At 39.2% G+C, this 21,236-nt stretch overlaps 1 protein-coding gene across 1 annotated transcript; it reads left to right on the forward strand.

Annotated features, from left to right (window-relative positions):
* The first annotated feature begins 9,097 nt into the window (after window positions 1–9,097).
* Window positions 9,098–18,095, forward strand: Nifk (nucleolar protein interacting with the FHA domain of MKI67). Its single transcript, XM_003478748.5, has 6 exons — window positions 9,098–9,278; window positions 10,087–10,224; window positions 13,981–14,089; window positions 15,726–15,937; window positions 17,065–17,208; window positions 17,585–18,095. Exons 1-6 carry the CDS (start codon window positions 9,174–9,176, stop codon window positions 17,762–17,764), a joined length of 888 nt encoding a protein of 295 aa, XP_003478796.1. The 5' UTR covers window positions 9,098–9,173; the 3' UTR covers window positions 17,765–18,095.
* The last annotated feature ends 3,141 nt before the right edge of the window (window positions 18,096–21,236 follow it).

The following is a 21,236-nucleotide window of genomic DNA, read 5'->3' on the forward strand; positions in this document are numbered from 1 at the left end:
CAACAAAGGCAAGGCCAGGAGCATTGGAATTCCTGATTCAAAACTATACTACAAAGCTACGCTGATTTTTAAAAAAAAAATGACTCTGCCAAAAAAATCCATCAGTGGAACAGATTAGAAGATGCCAAAACACCTCCAAACATACTCAACCACCTTATCTTTGACAAAGGAGCAAAACACCTTCAGTGGGAGAAATATAGCCTGTTTGATAAATGGTGCTCAGAAACTAACATTCCACATGCTAAAGATTCAAACCAGACCCCTCCCTTTCACCATGGACTAAATCAACATGAAAATGTATCAAAGATCTAAATATTAAAAGAGAAACACTAAATCTTCTGGAAGAATGAATGGGAAGAACTTTTGAAGATATTGGTGAAGACAAAGACTTTATAAACAAAACCTCAATTGCACAGGAAATATAAAGAATAACTGGGATCTCATCTTATTAAAATACTTTTGCACAGCAAAAGAAATCCCCAACAGAGTAAAGGAACAACCCACCATGTGGGAACAACCTTTCCAACTGTTCTTTAAACAGTAATAATACGGAGAATATATAATTCAAAAAAACAGACCCCCCAAATCCAAAAATGGATATCTGAAGTGAATACATATTTCTCAGATGAAGTACAAACAGCAATTAAGTATATGAAAAACAATGTTCTGCATCTCCAGTCATTTGAGAAATATGAAGTTAAAACAATATTGAGATTCCATCTCATGAAAGAATGGCTATTATCAAGAAATCAACCAATAACAAACACTAGTAGAGTTATGGGGAAAAAGGAACACTTCTCCACTATTGGTAGGCATGCACACTGGTGCAACCCCTGTGGAAAAAAGAATGAAGATTCCTCAAAAAACTAAAACCAGAAGCTCCATTTAACCAACCACTTCTTAGTATTTTCCCAAAAGAATTAAAAGCATCATACCACAGTGTTATATACATATCCATGTTTATGGCAACACAGTTCATAACAGCTAAATCTTGGAAACAGCCCAAATGCCCAATAATACATAAATGGATAAATAGAATGTGGGGAGGTTTTATACATTGGTACTATGCCACAAAGAAGGATAAGCTGGAGGCATTTCTAGATAAATGGATTTATCTTGAGACCATACTTTTAAGTGAAATAAATCAGACACACATGTATACATGCCATGTGGTTTCTCTACTGTGAGAAACTAGAAGTATACATAAGGAATAAATACTATATTAGATATTGGAATATGAGAAGGAAATATTCAAATAAGAAGGGAATGGGGAGAATGGAGGATAAAGGAAGGAAGAGAAGAAAAAAGCGTTTAAGGATAAAAACATTTTATAAAGAGGAAAAGGGAATAATAGAAGGGAAAGATAATGGGAAACAAAAAGCAAGATATATCATGTGCAGGTACAAATTCCTTCTCATGAATGCTATCATTTTGCATAGCTGAAATTTACCAATAAAAAATAAAAATGTTTAAAAAAATTTGGGCTGAATTCAAAGCTCAAGGGTAGAGACTTTGCCTAGCGTGTGTGAGGCTCTGGGTTTGATCTTCAAACTCAACAAAGAAAGTTTTAATAACTTGCTGAGCATAACAAAATAACACAAAACATGAATGATCTGTTTAACAAAAAATTAGAATTCATGAAAATGTACCAAAGAAAAACCCTGGAGATTGAAAAAATTTTGATTGGAAATTATGGACAGCAGCAATGAGCAATGTAAGGAGATAGTCAGAACTAGAAAATAGGGGTGATGATATATTCAGAAATATCTTAAAAGAGATAATAGAAGATGGAACCAGTAACTGCTAAATGATGCAAAGAACATTCTCTAAAATTCATTGGAATTAATGAAAAATTAGAATGTAGAACAAATGGCACAAAATCTCTCCTTACAGAATTTTATTGTTGATACACTGTATCAACTTGGGAAGTTGAAAAGTTTAACTATGAGGCTTAGCAGGGAGCCAGGATCCTTACTTTGTAAATAGTCTCATCCTGTGCAAGAGGAGAACACAGAGATTTTGTGAGTGCTACATCTGGGGTGGGGGGGTTGGTGGCTGGGAGTGGCCCACATACTATATAGGGAAGGAAAGAGGCTTGCTCTGCCCTACTTTTGCTCTAGCTGCTTTTGCTTTGAAGTGTTGCCCAGATTCCACGGAAAGGCACCACGCGTTGGAGCCAACTGATTCTGGGCTTAAACCACCACAAACTGTAAACTAAATAAACCTTTCCTTCCTTCATTTTGTGTGTCACATATTTTGTCCAGTGATGAGAGAAAAGTAAACAAATACAGTAATAATAGAAATTTTTCAAAGTAAATGGAAAGAATTTAAACTACAGAGAAGTGAGCCAATAAAACCAATAGATTCACAGACTGAAAGGGGAGAAAAGGGGAGAAAATCACCAGGAAGTGATTCCCACCTGGAAACCATATCATTTTCATTGTTTTTCAGGGTTGGGTTTTGTTCTCTCTTGTTTTGTTTGATTATATTAAGTTTGGTGGCATGAGCAGCTACTTAAAAGATAGCAAGACTTTTATGGTAGCCATTGTGCATTTACTATTGGCTTATTTTGAAGCCCTTTATTGCATTTATTGTTTTGTTTTTATTGTTTCTATTCTATTCTGTTCAATTTTGACTATGTCTGAATGTATTTGCAGCTATTTTGAGAACAACAGAAGGCATTATGGTAACTATTCTTGATTTTGTAAGATTTTGAAGTTCTATATCACTTACACTGGTTTATTTTGATTGGTTTTATCTGTTTTATGTTTCTTGGTTTTATACTCTTTAAAATAAATAAATAAATCACCAATAGCCACAATCAGAAAAGTTCTTAATAACACATCATTGTCAAAATCCCAGAAATCTAACACAAAGACAGAACCTTAAAAACTGTTAGAAAAAAGCAGCAAATTACTTGTAAATTAAGTCTATTAGAATTGCTGAAGAAACCTAAACACAATTCTTAAAGGACAGGAGAGATTGGACATTAGCCAGAGAAACCAGACAAGAAAAAGAAAAAAAAAAGAGATAACATAAAGGAAACACATAAAGGAAAAAATCAAACTATTTTTATTCACAGATGATATGATCCTTTAATAGAAAACCCCAAAAAAATTCCCCATGAATTTTAAAAATTCAGATGTTAGCAGGATACAAAATCACATAAAAATTAGTAGTGTTCCTACACACCAATAGTGAACCCATTGAGAAATAAATTAGGAAAATACCCCTACTGTCAATATCATCAAGAAAAATAAAATATTTAGAAATTAACCTAGCAAAGAAAGTGAAAGACCTCTATAATGAAAACTGCTCTACTCTGAAAATGATATTGATGAGGACATCGTCATAGAAAGATTATGGCACAGAGCCTGTCTGGCAAGCACAAGGTCATGAGTTCAATCCCCAGCACAAAAAAAAAAAAGAAAAGAAAATGGAAAGCTGTCCTTGTTCCTGAATACTCAAAATCAATGTTGTCTATTGGGGATCTGAGAAAGATTCTGATCTGAGGGGGCTGGGAATTTAACTCAGTGGCACAAGCACTTGCCTGGCAAGCATGAGGTCGTGAGTTTGATCCCCAGTACTGAAAAAAAAAAAAAAAAGATTCTGACCTGTTTAGTGCTATGGCACAAGGTTGCAAACAAAAACTCAGAAACAAGGAAAAAGTGAAAGCAGGAACTGGGACGGTCAGTGGTGTGCCAGCAAAGACTCCCAACCAGCCAGGACTGTCCAACCTATAGAACAGGATGAGGAGGCCACGTCTGGTTGCTGGGGACAAAATGCCAACACAAGCAGGGCTTTCAAATGAAGAGAACAAAATATTCTTGCATCAAGAACAGAGGAGACCAGGAGTAAGTCATAGCTAATGACTGAGTTATTTTTCAAGTAAAATGAACTACCATTCTGGGAAAGGAATTTGGGGAGAGTCACTTGTCCTCAGTTACCATTATATCAGAGTCCCACAGCTTCGCATACCATATCTCTGGTCTCTACTATGGCTGTTGGCAAGCGGAAAATGCTAATCCATGTGTCATCCACAATGCTCTTATGAATCATGAAGGCTTTGGCCTCACTTACTACTTGAAACAAGCCAATTCCTAGGTTAACTCTTTATAGGCCACACTGCTTACAGCCTGCTCTGGGCATACTCAACAAGGTGGTCTCCCCCAATTGTCAAAATGACCGTACTTTCCAAGACTGATTTAATATAATTCCAACTAAAATATTAACAACATTCCTCACAGAAGTAGGAAAAAAATCCTAAAATTTAAGTAGAACCAAAATCAATTCTGTATATAAAGTCAGAGCAGTAGACATCACAACCCCAGATTTTAAGTTATATTATAAAGGTACAGTGATAAAAACAGCATAGTACTGGCACAACAGACATGTATCAGTGGGACAGATTAGAGGATGAAGAAACAAGTCCAGGAATATTCAGCCATCTGATCTTTAATAAAAGGGCCAAAAAATACATGCTTTAGGAAAGATAGCTGTATTAGTTAGGGTTTTACTAGAGAAACAGATATAACACAAGGCTTACAAATGTGTAAGAATTATAAGATTATAGTGGTCAGCCACAGAGTCGGATGAGGAAGCATGCAGAGAGTGTCTAAACAATGGAGGCTGAAGGAGTCAATCCAAGGTCTGCAGTTCACTGCAGTGTCCTGTGCAAGTCCATACTGGAGGCTTATGGATCTATGATAGAAAGCTGAAGAGTCTAGATCACAGGCCTGAAGGATGCAAGGCTGGAGCCAAAGACTCTGTGCTGGAAGCCAGGAGATGACATTCAAACCAAAGGCAAAGACTAGAGCTCCTCCAAACCACAAAACCCCATTCACCCTTCCTCCTTCCCTTTTATTCCATCCAGGTAATGAGCCCCCCTGAGGCGGGTTTTCTGCACCGTAGGATGTAGAATTGCTAAGCTGATTTAGTTCAGCTTCTAAACTTGTCAAATTAACACAATCAACTACAATAGCTTCCTTAAAAAATGATGCTGGGAAATTTTGCTATCCACAAGCAGAAAATGGAATCTAGACACATATCTTTCACCCAGTACTAATCTAAAACTGAAAAGATCAAAGATATGAATGCTAAAACAGAATCACTTAATCTACTGAAAGATAAGGCTTTTTAGCTTTTACTTTTAAAGACAAAAGCACAGTCAAGGACTTTCTGAATGGAACCACAATTGCACAAGAAATAACATCAAGAATCATCAAATGGAAAGATGTTATTATTGGCAGCTAATTGAGATAAAATTAAGATACAATTAGAAAGGAATTGAGCCTCAAGGCAATCAGCACAAATAACTAAAGACACCTGAATCCTAGCTGGAGACAAATCTAAAGAGAATCAAGTCTTGGGTTGGAAAAGCAATAGCCAGGGCTACATGTCTTCCTAAAGATAAATGGCAAGTTGAGATTATCCTGTAATTAGTCCCACCTGGTCCAGTGTGCCCAGCGAGGCATCAGACTCATAGGTTTGCAGACCAGGATATCTGGATCCATGCTCCTCTTCCTTCCTAAAAATGCCTTTGTTCTTTCCATGTATGCTTGACTCACAACTTGTTCCCTTTTGGGTCAAAATTAGCTAACCAGCTATACTTACAGTCCTATAGGTTTATTTTAGTCTGACTTATGCTGTAATTTTGCTGTATAAATTACCCTTGGCAAAAGGCTTTGGCCACCCATCTGGACCCCCTCCTGGAAACCCAGGAGCTATTCTTCCTCCCCTTATTTTCAATAAAATTCTCCAAACTTCCTCCTTTGGTTTAAGACTTCATTTCTTAATGTTATGAGACCACAAACTCAGCCTATTTTACATCTAACAAGTCAGGAGTTATATTTTTCTTATATCACTATCAAATTTAAAAACTTCTGCACAGCAAAGGAAACAATTAACAGAGTGAAGAGACAACCTACGGAATGAAAAAAAAATTTCCAGCTATTCCTTGGACAGAGGACTACCATCTACAATACATAAAGGACTCAAAAAATTAGATTCCCAAAAACAATGGGCAATTGAAAGGAAGAGACATTTCTCTCAACAAGTACAAATGGCCAACGTATACATGAAAAAATATTCAACATCCCTGGATGTTAGATAAAGGCAAAGTAAAACAAAACTAATATTCCATCTTATTCCAAAAAGAATGGCTATCATCAAGAAATCAAGTCATAACTAATGCTGTCAAGGCTACAGGGAAACAATTTTATATTGCTGGCAGGAATGTAAATTAGTACAACCACTACATAAATCAGTATGGATTTGCATCAAAAATCTAAAAATAAAGATTACATTCAATCCAGAAATTCCCCTTGGATCTTCCTGAAAGAATTAAAGATGTCATATTATAGTCACACATGTGTGCCTATGTTTATAGCAGCACAACTCTTAATAGCTAAATCTTGGGATCAGCCTATATGTCCATTAACAGGTGAATGAGTAAAGAAAATGTGGTATTTATACACACTGGAGTACTACTCAATCATAAAGATAAATAAATTTGATTCATTTGTAGGAAAATATATCCTGTGACAATGTTAAGTGAAATAAGGCAGACACATAAATTTAAATATCACATGGTTTCTCTTGTATGAGAAACTCAAATTATAAATAAAGAACAAATTAGAGCTAGGTAGTGGAAAACAGATAGATGGATCTTTTGCAAAAGGGAACAGACCAAGGACAGAGGTAGAGGAGGAGAAAGGGATGAAAAAGAAATATGGTTTTGTACATATACGAACTCCCCACAGTGAATGCAATCACTACATACTGCAAACTTGTATTAATAAAAATATAAAATTAAATTTTTAAAAGTCCCTAAGAGAGATACTCTCTAAAATTGCTCTAATAACAAAAAGCTACCTCAACAACATACTTTTTTTCTACGAGAATGATTCTAATTTTTCTCATTTAATTTTGGTACTATTCAGTGATTATACACCACCTCAGATGAAAGTGTGATAAATTATAATTTATAGGATATTTTACCACCATAGATTGTTTACATGTGAATCACACAAGTGCCTTAGTTTTATCGTTTTATCATCATGCAATCGATTATGTAACTGTAGTATTTTTGGAGTTGCTAATGTTTCACTAAGATAATAAAGAAACACTGCATCAATGTTTTGTCTTTTGAAGTATTTTTTCTCCTTTAGATTGCTTTTAAGTGTTTATACAACAGCTTACATAGAAATGTAGGACTATGATTCTTAGGATAATGTTTTATGAATGAACCTTTATAAAACTACTGATTATATAATAAACTTCCTATCTTGTTTGATTTCTACATAGTGAAGACATGTATTTCATTGATAGTTAGCAAAGTCTGTTGACCTTGCAACGCACCGGTTTTGGTCTTCTGAAATAAATTTGAAGCAGGCATGGTGCTGGCATGCCTGTAATCCTAGCTCTAGGGCAGCTGAGCCAGGAGGATCACCACAAGTTCAAGGCCTGCCTGGGCTACATGAGTTCAAACCCAATCTGAACTAAATAGGGAAGTTTTGTCTCAAAAAAACTAAAAAGTAGTAAAATAAAGTAATTTGGAATTTTCTTCCATTTAGTTCCACTGCTGCATTCAGGGGTTTATATTAATTGCTCAAACAGAAATTTAGAAAAATTGTAATTAAGATTGTATTTTATACATTGTTTATTTAAAAGTTAATTTCTTGAGTCAATTTTCTTTATTTTCCCCCCTACAATTTGTGGTCAGTTTAGGGTAGTATTTCAGTGTTTGCTGTTTCCCAAAATCCCATGATATGAATAGAAAGTCATGTTGCAGATGAACAACTGCGCTGGGAGACATTTTGTAGAGAGGACAAAAATTTTACCTCTGTCCTAGGAGTGTCTGAAAATTACACTGACATAAGAAAGATCACCAGGAGAAAAGCATACAAATTTACTTAGTACAAGCTGTATGTTACACAAGACCCAAAGACACAGAAGCAAATATATATGCCACCTGAGAGTACTAACTTGTGAAACTAGGACACCACAGAGGCATGTGGATTAAGGTGGTTAATGCCATGAAGTGGTTAGGTGGTTTAACAGAGTTTCTTTGTACAGATTTCCTTTTTTAAAGAATGACGAGGAAGTTGAGCGTGATCTTGCCCTTGCAGTTTTTCATGTGCCTATAAGTCAGCGCACTATCAGCAGTCAGAATGCCACAGCAGCATGTCCTTTCTTTTTTTTTTTTTTTTTCCTTTTATCCGTACCAGGGATCAAACTCACGACCGCCTCTTACAAGGCAGATGCTTATAGCATGTCTTTTTTTTAACTCCTTCAGTTGAAACCCACGTTCCCCGTGTAAAGAACACAAACTGACTTGACCACAGTGATGAGGCTAACATGTTTACGAAATAAGAGTTTGCTTTTTTAAAAAAATGTCAGAGGGGCTGGAGGTTTAGCTCAGCGGCATAAGCACCTGCTTTGCAAGCAGGCAGTTGTGAGTTCGATCCCCGGTACCGATAAAAAGGAAAAAGACAAAAAAAAAAAAAAAAAAAGTCAGAGCCGGGGATTTAGCTCAGTGGTTTAAGTGCTATCCTGCTAAGCGCAAGGTCTTGAGTTCGAGCGCTGGTACAAAAAAAAAAAAAAAAAAAAAAAAAAAAGGGAAACCACAAATTTTTTTAAAAAAGTCAAACTAAACAAAAAGAAAAAATCAAGCGTGGGAATCTCCTAGAGTCTACGATTTCGTCCGAGACCTGCCTCAAAAAGAAAACGAAGGGCGCACGCCTGTAACCCCAGCTACTTGGAAGCTGAGACAAGAAAGTCGCCCGTCTCGGCAACTTGGAGATTCTGTCTCCACAAAAAAGAAAGAGATAAAAAACGTGAGTGACAAAAGGAAACACTAGATAAACAAATGAATATCAAGATATCAGTGACATACTATTGTTCTGGAGTTTATTTTTAAACTCATTTTGAAATGCAATTACTTTGGACCTCGCATCTTGACAAATAGTATGCGAGAGCCGGGTGAAAAGGAGTATGACCAGCAGGGGGCGCACAAGCTCGCCGCGTGCTGGGCCCCATAGCCATCCGTACTTTCTGCCACGCCCCGGAACTCATCACTCCCCTCGCCCGCCTCTATTTCCGCTTCCCGGAAGCGGCGAGCGGTAGTGTTTCCGGCAGCGCCGCGTGGAATCTTCCTCCTGGGTTCTTTCAGCATGGCGGTGTTTTCGGGTCCCGCCGCGCCAGTTCTGTCTCTTAACGTGCAGGAAGATGCCCAGTTTCAAAAGGAGGTGGCGCGGGTTCGGCATCGCGTGGCCCAGGTGAGGCCTGGAAGGTGGCGGGCCGGCGCGTGGCTCTGGGCAGATGTGCGCCTTGCTGTTTCCTCGGGCGCCACGGGGTCGTAGTATTGAGTCGGGCCGGCTTCGGGAGCTTGGGAAGACCATGGTTTCCAAGAGAAAGGTGTGGGCTGTCAGGTGAAGAAAAGGGAATCGTCTGGGGCAGGGAGAGTGGCACCCCAGGCCGCCAGTTAGAACCCTGTTAGAGCTGTCACGCTTCCGCTATAAGGAAAGACTTAAGACCTAGCATTGGGCAGTTTTTGTGTATCCCGTACTTGTCAAGCTCTTAAAAGACATCATGTGTTAAGTTCCATTTGCTTTTGCTTGGTGTTTATTATAAAATACACTGGAAAGCAAGTTATTACAAAGGGTGAGTGTGATAACTTTATGAAGGTTATTAACAAGCCTCTTCCAATTCACTCGATTGGATGTAAACTGTAATCTTCCTTAAGAGTTAAAGGACACGTGATGAGGAATTCTCCAGGCAGAAGATTTAGTGACATACTAAGGTTTGTTTGCTAACCATTGACGAATAAATGTACAGATCTTGAGCACATACGCGGTGCTGATGCTGTGATGGGAGGCTGAGATGATGATTAATTGATGATTGTCCTTGTGGGGAGATAGACACCAAACAGCTAATTGTAAAATTATGACCCAGGTGAGGCCTGGAAGGCCGGTATCAATATAGACAAACTGGTATGATCTTGGACCAAGACCTCGGGCTTTTGAAACTTCTGCAGTGTGATTTCTGTATATTAAAAATGTTCATTTGTCTGGTCTTTTATGTTAGCGAAAAAAACGAGAAGAACTTACACCCGGAGTAATCTTTGTGGGCCACTTACCTCCAGTACTTTTTGAATCTCAAATCAAAGCATATTTCTCCCAGTTTGGCCGTATTACAAGATTCAGACTGTCCAGAAGTAAAAGGGTAAGATTTTTGTAAGCCAAACTTAATCATTTTGTTTTTCGAATGTATATAATCAGTAATACATGACAGAATATGTTCACATACTACTATCAGGCTTTGTTTGGGAAAGGAGTGGGGTAAGGTTTAGAATCTGAAAGAGCATCAAGAGCAAAAGGAACTTATGCAGGCCCCCAAATTAAATTGACACTTCTAGTAAGTGAATCATATTTATCTTGTGGCTACCTAGTGCAGGAGCAAATGAACTTCATTTTGAGCTCCAGATCTGTACAGCATCTTGTATTAACCTCAGGGAAGGGGTACCTATAAGAGCACATGTTTGTGTAGGGATAGCTAAGGACTCTGCAGCAAGACTACCTAGATTGAGGCCTGACTGTATAGCTGCCAGTTCTGTGACTGTGGATAAGTTTATGTGACCTTTCCATCTTTCTGTTTCAAACTCTGTAAAGTGTGGGTAAAATTTACAGCACCAATTTTCTGGGAATGTTTAGTCAAGGATTCATGTAGGCAGTAAGCTTAAGGTTCTTAAAATATGCATGCCACATAGTAAGCATTGTATGAATGATAGTGTTTTTGTAGTACCTGCCTCCTCGTGAATAAAAAGGTTTGTGTGACTTATTTCAAGAATAGGGGAGTGGCCCACTGTATTTAATTCCCCTGTGCATTTTTTGGCTATAGCCATAGATACCTCATTGCTTGAATCTTGTTTTTCTAAATATCGCGTATGCCATTGTCATTGGCTGCTTGTGCTAAAACTGCAGATTTTAGCTGGGCAAGGTGATGCACAACCATAATCCTAGCATTCTAGAGGCTGAGGCAGGAGAAACACCCCAAGTTTGAGGCCAGCCTAAACTGTGTAAATTGAGATTCTGCTTCCTTCCCCCTCCCCAACAGATTTTTAAATGGTAGATTCTCTAACATCTATTGAAGGACATTTCAAATTTAAAGTGTTGAAATTTCTTCTGTTCTATAAAATAGTATGTTTTCTCCATATTTCCATCTCCCTTTCCCATTTACTTGCTGTAGAGATGGTTTCCATAGATGACGTCACTTCCCTTGTCCAGTTCAGTGTTTTATTGCTGTGTATATTTCTAACTCTTTAGTAAACATTTATATGTCTATATTTGTTTCAAAGCTGTATCATATGTGTAGCTTAACCTTTTTCATTCAGATAATCTGTTTTGAACTTCATGTAACTGGTGCATTGTCACTGTTGTGTTCCTTTGTTTAAAGTCGATCTGCCCTCCTACTAGACATACTAAGATTCTTTACAATTTTTTACTCTAGGCTGCCACAGACATTCTGTGTATAGTTGTACACAGATTTTTCTAGTGTAATGTGTTTCAGACCTTGGTCTGCAGTAAGGAATAAGTTTCATAGCATGAGCTAGCATACATACGTATGTATATAAATAAATAGTTATAGGGGCATTACTTGTGTAATGATTTTTGAATTTATATTCTATACAGTTTTTTTAAAACGTTTCTCTGACTTACTAAATGGATTTTACTACCCCGAAAGGTACTGAGTTTGAAAAATGCTGCTCTAAAGCGTATCCTCAGGGTCACTGAGTCTAGAATAAGCTGTGTTATTTCTGCCTGCATTACTCTTAGTGAAATTGAATATCATATGCAAAGTAGCTGTTAAAATCCTCTCCTATGAATCATCCTTTCAAATCTTTTGTTCTTTCTTATTGTCTTTGACAAAAATTTTTCTGCCTTTGGTAGGACCTTATTTTGTAAATGTTCTAAATCTCCTAATCAAGCACATTGTCCTCCATAAGAACAATATAATAGTATATAATATATGATCTTCACATTGCTTTGGTCTCAGAACTGTTTTTAGCTGGAGTTTTGTTGTTGTTGTTTTGGTTTGTTTTTGTTTTCATACACATTCTGGGATCTGTTTCTCACTATGTAGTGCAGGCTGACCTTGAACTCACTGTGTAAGCCGGCTGGCCTCCAACTCCCAGTGATCTTCCTGCCTTAGCCTCCTGAGTGTTGGGACCACAGGCATGTGCCACCATGTCCAACTCTGGAAACTGTTTAAAGGCATGTGTTGCAGTTAGTTATATAGCTCTTCAGCCCATTTGCAGCAGTCTCCCTGTCCTTTTCTGCCTAATTAATTTTTCTAACTCTGGAGACTTTAGACTAGCTGTCATATAGAAGCTCGTTCATTGAGAAGATGTACTGGGCTGGGGATTTAGCTCAGCGGCATAAGCACCGGCCTTGCAAGCAGGCGGTCGTGAGTTCGATCCCCGGTACCAATAAAAATGAAAAAGACCAAAAAAAAAAAAAAAGAGAGAGAAGATGTACTAACTTTTAACATTTCCCACATTGTTGCATAATGAAGCCTTTCCTGCGCCAATCTGAACTATTAGCTTGGTATGTCCAGCATTCCAGGGGTATAGGGTACTGGTTAGTTGGAAGGGTAGTTTTTGACATGGCCCGTTTTCAAAGCACTTTTCAAAAGATTTGTATTAGTTTATTAGTGTGGGCCATTGAATTGGCTGTCACACAGCATCTCTTCTATCCCTTTTGAGAGTTGGGATTATAAATATATTTTGTGGCATCTTAATTTTTACCAAAATCCTGTTTGAGGTAACTGCACTGAGACTCAGAGTTGCCTAATTGAGTTGGTCATTAGTGTAACAGTCAGTGTTAGAAATGGGCTGCTTGGCTCTGAAACCATGTGACTTTAAGGTGATTTCTCATCTCCAGAGTCAAATCACAATTTCTAGTCCTACCCCAAAATAATGATTTATGAACTCTTATATGGATTGCATCCCCATGAGGGTGATTGTCATTCCCATTTGATGGAGTAAAAACAGGCTTATGAATTATGTACTCACGTACCTAAGTACATGTCAGAACCAGGATTCCAATCTAGATGTTTGAGCTCTCAGAGGTGAGAGAATCTACTCCTTGTGTTGTACTGTTCTTTTGTCCCAGCTGCAAAAGTAGCCTGAGGTAACATGAAAACAAACGATCATAGCATCTGTTTACTTTTTTGGTTTGTTTTCTGTTGTGGTTGTTTGAAATAAGGTCTCACTTGTGTACTTCAGGCTGGCCTTGAGCTCATTATGTGTCCCAGGCTGAGCTTAAACTCCTGGCAGTCTGTCTACCTCAGCCTTCCAGGTGCTGGGATTAGAGTCATGTGCCACCATCCCCAGCTTCTTTTTACTTCTTACACATAAGATGAGGTTATACTAACTTGCACTTACCTGGTGCAGCATACTGTGTAGTGATCCTATGAGTATATGACCACTGGAACTGCCAGTGAAATCAGTAAAGGTTTTCTTTGATGGAATGTTGCTATCCAATAAATTCCAGTCCTGGTAATCACATACTTAACGTGTATATAACCAAAAATCCCACAAGGACCTGAAAACTGGTTGCACATTCAGATTTTGGGGGGCCTTTTTCTCTTTTTCCCATAAGGCTCTGGAACACATGAGTTGAAGTTGGATTTAAAAGTACCATAAAATTGCCAGGTGTGTGCCTGTAATCCTAGCACTCAGGAGGCTGAGGCAGAAGGATCACTGTGAGTTTGAGGCCAGCCTGGGCTACATAATCGAGTCTAAGGCCAACGTGCGCTGCATAGCAACCTGCGCAGTCTCCAAAAACTAAACAAGAGAATAAAATAAAATTAATTGCTAAAGGGGCTAATTTGCATTATTTACATTAATGACATTTTAGGAGTTTGGTGATTTGTTAGAATTTAGTTGTCAACTCTTTTGTGATGAATTTTCCACTGCAGACAGGAAATAGCAGAGGCTATGCCTTTGTGGAGTTCCAGTCTGAAGATGTTGCCAAGATAGTCGCTGAAACGATGAACAACTACCTCTTCGGTGAAAGACTCCTGGTTTGTAAGTGCCTTTATCTTACCAGTGGGGGGGCTGTGGGTGCCCCATCTGATGGTACCTAGGATGTTCTGGGCACCTCTGTTCAGGAAGTGGGCAAGAATGAAAGTGTGTTGCTCAGGAATTTTGGCTTGTCTCCACAGTCCAGGCTGACCTAGCCTAGGCTGACCTCATACTGCTTGAACTAGCAGTCCTCCTGCCTTGGCCTTTTGTGCCTGTGTGTGAGATAAGGTCACTGGTTCAGGCTGGTGTCCTTCTCCTACCTCAGCCTGCTGCATGCAGGCATGTGCCAACACACCAGGCCTCAGCGTTTTGAGTGCTAGTGTTGTAGGTCTGTGCTACCATGCCCAGCTCAATTTAATTGAAACTTTGAAATCTTCCAGTACCAGACCTGTATTTACACTGAAGTGCAGGCGGATTAGTTACTTTGGAGGTGCATGGGAAGAACCGATAACTTGTCCTTACTGGATTTTGGCGAGCTTTCCCCAGGGAGATTGTTTCCATAAAAATCCAAAGATGCGATACGAGTGAGGATTGAGATGGCTCTGGCTGTGGCTGAGGGGACAGCAGATGCCAAACCAGAGGTGACTGGGTATGAACAAGAAGCAGATCAGATGTTGAAGAACTCAGATGAGGACATTTAGAATTTATTTTGGAGGTGAGCTAGTCATGGTGGCAGATCCCAACATTTAGGAGGCTAAGGCAGGAGGGTCACTTCAGAGATCAAGGCCAGCCTGAACTACATTGGAAGACTGTGTCTCAAAACAAAACAAAAAGGTAGAATTTATCCTGAAGGCAGGGGAGAGCCTTTAATGGGTCAGATAGGGTAGCATCTAAGGTAAGGACTCAAATTTCAGAATCAGTCTGAACGGAGCTGGCTGCAGCTTTTCTGCACAGAAGTGCGGAGTGAGTTAGAAGAGCAAGATCAGATTAGAAATTAGCAAGTGGAGCCACTGAGTCTGAACTCTGAGAATGTGTCTGTGGTTCTTCATTGTTCTTAGAGGGTCCTTCGGGCCCAGGTCCAGGTTCACACTTAGAGGTTGGCCAGCACTCCATCTCTGCCCCACTTCCTATTGCTGTGGGAAAGACCTGGCATGGATTCGTGCTCATGGTAAAACCACCGTGGTAGCATGGCACAATGATACACTCCTGTAATCACAGTTACTCAGCAGGCTGAGGCAGGAGGATCAAAGTTCAGGACCATCGTGGGCAACACTTAGACCCTGTTTCAAAAAAAAAAAACTTTTGAAGGACAGAGGATGTAGCGAAGTGGTAGAATATTTAGTATGCCAAACTCCTGGGTTCAAGCCCTTTCTGAATGGAAAAAAAAGACGACTTTTGTCAGGAGAAAATGCTGAGCAAGGCGACTGAACAGTGTCCACTCACATAATCCAGATCTGTGATTGGCCCTGTCTGACTTGTGGAAAATAACTGAAGGTTTTGAACTGTAGAATTTGTTGCATCTCAATATGAACTAGTAGCTCCATTAGGATAGAATTGGCTCGTCTGTTGCTGTAATGTGAGATAAACCACATCATTTTGATGATGATGTGAGAAATGGCACCAGGAAAACCTAAAGTTAACATTAGAAATCCTTTCTTACCCTTTGTTTAAAACTCTTTTTTTTTCTGTTTAAAAATAGGTCGTTTTATGCCACCAGAAAAAGTCCATAAAGATCTTTTTAAAGGCTGGCAAGTTCCATTTCATCATCCAGTATACCCTGCAGTGAAACGCTATAATCAAAATCGGACACTTCTACAAAAGTTACGCATGGAAGAGCGATTTAAAAGGAAAGAAAAATTACTCAGGAAAAAGTTAATTGCAAAAGGAATTGATTATAATTTTCCTTCATTGGTAAATATTTCATCATGAAATTTTGGGGTGGTTTTTCTTAGCTTTGAGCTTTGTACTGCCCTAGTAAAACATGCATCTGTGTTTTCCTGATGGTTTGTAAAGTAGCCTGGTGCTTATTGGATACTTGGTTGAGGGTGGGACTTTGCAGTGCTGGAGACAAACCCCAAGCACTTGCATGAGAAGCACTCATGGTTTTGACTAAGTGCTTGAAACGTTGCTTTGGGAGTTCTTCCTAAAAACCTAAGAGAGAATACTATCATTTCCTTTATAAAGAAGAAACTAACTTCTATTATCTGTTTTTAAATTGCTGAATAAGCCACTGTTTAACCAAAAGGTATAATGCACTTAGATTACCACTTGCAGGTGACATTACCAGGATTAAATGATGTTTGGCTTACTGTGTGCTATAAGTAAATTTAAGGGTTATATATTAATCCTTTTTATGGTACTTTAGTTATTGTTTTTTACTATGATACATGAGTGTGAATCTTTCAGGATGTTAAAATAGGAAAAAGTCTTACTAAATCTTGTTTTTGGACTTTATAGAACCTATGCACTTATTTCTAAAAAACTAATTAATTAGTTGGTAAAAGATGAGCTCTTTAACCTAGTCCAGAAATTAGATGACTGAGTTAACCTCCTTTGGCCCACTTTCTGGTTCTTATCCTTTCCTAAATACAACCACAGTCTTTAACTGTACTGGGCCTCTCTACTTTGGGAACCAGGACTTCGAACCTTGAAAGTAGGCACACAAGTATATTTCCAGTACCCGGTTTGTTGCTTAATGGAGAAACAGGCTGACTGCCAAGATTTTGAACTTAGTCAGAACAGGCCTGCAGTCTTAGCCTTTATAAATTTTTATTTATTTGAGATTTTTCCCCAAGGTGGAGAACGGACTCCACATACTAATCAGAAATCTACAAATTGCCAGGTAAAATTCTATTTATATAGGTGCCAGATAAGAGGAAGGACTGAGGACTTTGCTCAGTGGTAAAACACTTGCTTGGTATGGACAAAGCCTGGGTTTCATCATCAGTACTGAAAAAGGGAAGAGGAACATAATCAAAAATGCTGTAGGTAATGAATATGGAATGTGGAAATTGTTAAAGTCTTAAATTTATTTTAAGGTTTTATCTGCTAAGAAAAAAGAATTTTCAGACAAAAAAGAGGTTTCCACCAAAAATGAAAAGGCTTCAGGCATACCTAAAAAGAAGAAGAAAAGAGTTGCAAAAGGCCCTCCTGTCACTCCAGATAAGACTGTGGACAGCCAGGTAACATTGTCTCAATATTCTGGGCACTAGGTGTTACAGGAATAAAGCAAAGAAAAGCACTTTGTGCCAGTGTCCTTTTGTTAAGACTTCAGGTTTTAACATTGTGACACTTTGGGTTGTCCTCAACAGGTAATTCAGCAATTTTCTACCTAAAACTTAAACATTGGAATGTATTCCGATTAATGAATTTTCATACTAAGTTCAGTAAATGTCCAGGCAGATTATTTATCTGGAATTGTGTTACCAGAAGACTGCAGTGAGCCTAAAATAACACGAGGCAATTTGTCAAAGTAGAAAGGAAGTGATACTTTGGTGTAAAGTCATTCCTAATACTGTACCACATTTGTGAATTATAATCTCTGCTCATTGATCATAGAGCGCCACACCGGTTTGTACACCAACGTTTTTGGAGAAACGAAAATCTGAAGTGGCTGGAGTGAATGATGATAAAGATGATGAAATAGTCTTCAGACAACCCGTGTCCAGTGTACAAGAGACTCCAACGCCCACTCAGCCAGGGAAAAAGAGACAAAGGCGAAGAAGGAGCAAACAGTAATTCTGAATGTACTGTGTGCAGTGTGTCTCACCAAAAGTGTGATTTGTTGTAACAAGGCTTCCTGAGGAATAATGTGCTGGCTGTTCCAGGTCAGGGAGGAAAGCAGTCAGTGATTTTTGGCTCTTCGGCCCTTGCTGAGATGTCGGGTGCATCGCAGCCTACAGTGGTTGGACTCACAGTGCCTTTGTCCTGGTCTCCTCCTGTTCCATTCGTATTCTTGTTAGCTCCCCTTGGTTTACCCTGCCTAAATGTCACTATTAACTGCAGGTTCAGATACTCAAGTGTCACAGCCTTTTGTCACCAGCAAATAAAGGTTGCCAATCCTGCTTGACCATCTGCATGGTTGTTGCACATACTTAACCCCAAAAGGTACTGTTGACCTCTGGTGGCTGAAGTCCTACAGGTGAATGAGAAGGCAGTGAAGTGTTAATGCAGGCTGAGAAACGTCGCCTTTTACCAGCGTCCCATTAGTATCTGGCAGGTTAGAGTGGATGTGCAGTTACGCTTTCCATCATTGTCATCATGTGGGACTGCATTCAAAGATGCCAACAATCAGTGAGTGCACTTTTCCTATGGTAATTTGCAGGAGGGATTTAGAAACTAGATTTCCTTCCTCCCTGTAGATTTCTCAGACCCTGAAATACAGTTTCATATTAGCTAATCCAGATTTGTCAAAAACCCATCACCATCATGTGTTTTCATCGGTATTTGTTAAATCTGTGATACAAGGTACGGGAGTAGGTATTCTGGTGCAAAATGTGAAAACTAATATAAATTAGTTTTGTAGTATAAAGAGCAGACACACCTAGAATAGAATCATTCTGGACATAGGATTTCAGTTTTTATTTGAATAAATGGAAAACAGCTCCTTCCCTTTTTATACTGCCACAATTTTAGGAAAAGCACCAACGTGACATAGATGAGACCTTTCGGTTCAGTAGGGAAAAGCTGCAATCTGGAGTAGAAGCCACTTGACCACTTTTTCTGAAGGGTTTTCAGTGAGCAGTCTAACCAGAGCTACACAAAAGTGCCTTCAGTGTTGGCCTGCAGTGGGTAGAACCTAGGAGCAGGCATGTGCTGGGCAAGCAGTCCACCACCACTGAGTTGTACCTCTGGCTTCAAAATGCATCTTCTTTTTTTTTTTTTTTTTTAATGAAAGAGGTCCATAAGAACAGTAATGCTGGGAATGATACATTACTTTTCCTGGTTTTTAAAAATTAATACAGATATATGTTAAACATGAGAGGACAAAAATGGGAATCAATTGACCAGTTTTAGCTAGAGCCAGAAATTTAAGATGGAGTAGGAAATTATGAGATAAACTATAGAAGTTTACTTAAATGTCTTAGCTGATTATGTCAGCACACATAATCCCAGCATTCTGGGAAGCTGGAGCAGAAAGATTATAAGATAGAGCCAAACCTGGGCAATTTAGCAAGACCCTACCTCAAAATAATAAAAGATACCTAGGGATATAGCCCAGTTTGAAGGTCCAGAGTTCAATTTCTAGTACCACACACACACAAAAAATGAGTGAATGAATTTGTAGAAATAGATGAGTTAACTTGACAGATTTAAGGTGGAGTTTTCTGTCACCACTATTGGTATAGAGTGGCCGAGTACAGCTTGACAGAATTGTAGTGAAGCGTGAAAAATTAGGATAGTATAAGCTCCCAAACCTCATTTTAATGATCAAAGACTGTTCTTTAGGACAGGAAGCTGACTTACGTGTGATTGGCTGTGCCACAAAATGCTGGTGTTCTGCTTCCTCTAGGCAGAAGTCATCACATGGCTGGCAGCCACCTAACTTTCCAGGTCATCCTGTAGGCCATGTGGTTATAAAGTGGGTCATGGGCCAAGTCCTTGTTTCTCCATGGAAAATGGTGGTCCACAGATTTCAGTGTCCATACATTGAGTTTACTGGCCTGCTGCCACACTCCTACTTCCACACTGTCTGTGGCTACCTTGTACTGTAGAAGCTCACTTGTGACAGACCAGACCATATGTGGTTTTTTTCTGCTTAGCACTCCTGCCAAGTACTCCACATGCTGCAGTGTTGGTGTCTTAAACAGTTGTGTGGTGGTATCATATACTGGTCAGCCGTCCTTTGCTGGAATGAAACACCCCACACCCACATCTTGATTTTTGCTCACACTCTGAAAAGTTTCTGTCAGCTGCCTCTGAAGCAGAAACAATGGTAGAAGGACATGGCAGAGCAGAGCTGTTCAGCCCACGGTGTCCAAGAGGCAGCACAGAGAGGAGCGGGCCACAAACTAGGAGCAGGCCATGTGGCCACCCAGACACACACAAAGTATGCTTCACTAATGTGCTCAATGCAGTCACAGTCATTAACTCACATCATGGAACTATGAGTGTAATGTGTTTCATTATCAAACTAGGTAAAGCATTATGTTTATTTCACAGTGACTCCACCTGTGCTAGAAAAATGGGCCACTCATCCCTAACTCCCAGCCCACAAGAAAGCAGCAGAGGAGTTAGCTGCCTAATGGGGCATAGCTCAGTACATTGTTTGTTTGGGGGTTGCTGTATTTTTGAATTGTGTTTTATTTTTTGTTGTGAGACAAGCTCTGGCTGCGTAATTTAGGCTGGCCTGCATCATCCTCCCTGAGTTGCTAGGGTTACAAGTGTATTACCTTCCCCCCCATCATAGGACCCAGTTACTTGAGTTTTAAGTAAAAGTAAGCTTAAGGTTGGCTGGTTAGCCAAGCAAGGAGAGCCTTTCACCGCAACCACTTGTGTTTGATTGTAACAGCCTGAAATAAAAACTTAAAAGCACGTTAGACTTAAAGGTACACAGTTAAGGTAAGGAAACTACATCAGTAGACAAATTGTAAACAAAGGCAAATGATTTTAAGTATTTTTCATTGGTTCTGAAGGGGTTAGCCAGTGTCACCCAATACTGTCAGCTGAAATCATTCAAAAGTCAAAATGCCAGCACAGTGATGAACTGACCAGCTCATCCCAGCTTGCCTGGAACTTTTCTGGTTTTAAAATTAGAAGTCAAACATTCGGGGCATTTCTGCAGTCTCAGATTGAGACAGTCTGTCACCCTAGAAATGAACGAAGATTTAACCTCTATCAGCAATCACTGTGGAGCAACTATGGTCAAAAGTATTTTCAGGGTTGGAAAGAAAGAACTACATTCTGAACTGGAATCTGCCAAGTGCTGCAGCTGGCCGTAAAGATAAGTGTTTAGCAGAAGGATTTCACTGGAAAGACTGCTTGTTAAAGTATAAGGGAGTTAACTGGACATGGTGCCAGATGCCTGTAATCCCAGCACTTGGGAGCCTGAGGCAGTACCGTTGCGGTGAGTTTGAGGCCAGCCTGCGCTACAAGTGAGCTCAAGGCCAACCTGAACTGCGTGATGAGACCCTGTCCCAAAAAAACTATATATATATATATAAACAATTTATATATAAATAGATATACACAACAATAACTATATATAATG

This window comes from Cavia porcellus, unplaced genomic scaffold (genome assembly GCF_034190915.1).
Source record: "Cavia porcellus strain 051 isolate PalLab524CR breed Dunkin Hartley unplaced genomic scaffold, mCavPor4.1 scaffold_12, whole genome shotgun sequence".
NCBI lineage: Eukaryota > Metazoa > Chordata > Mammalia > Rodentia > Caviidae > Cavia > Cavia porcellus.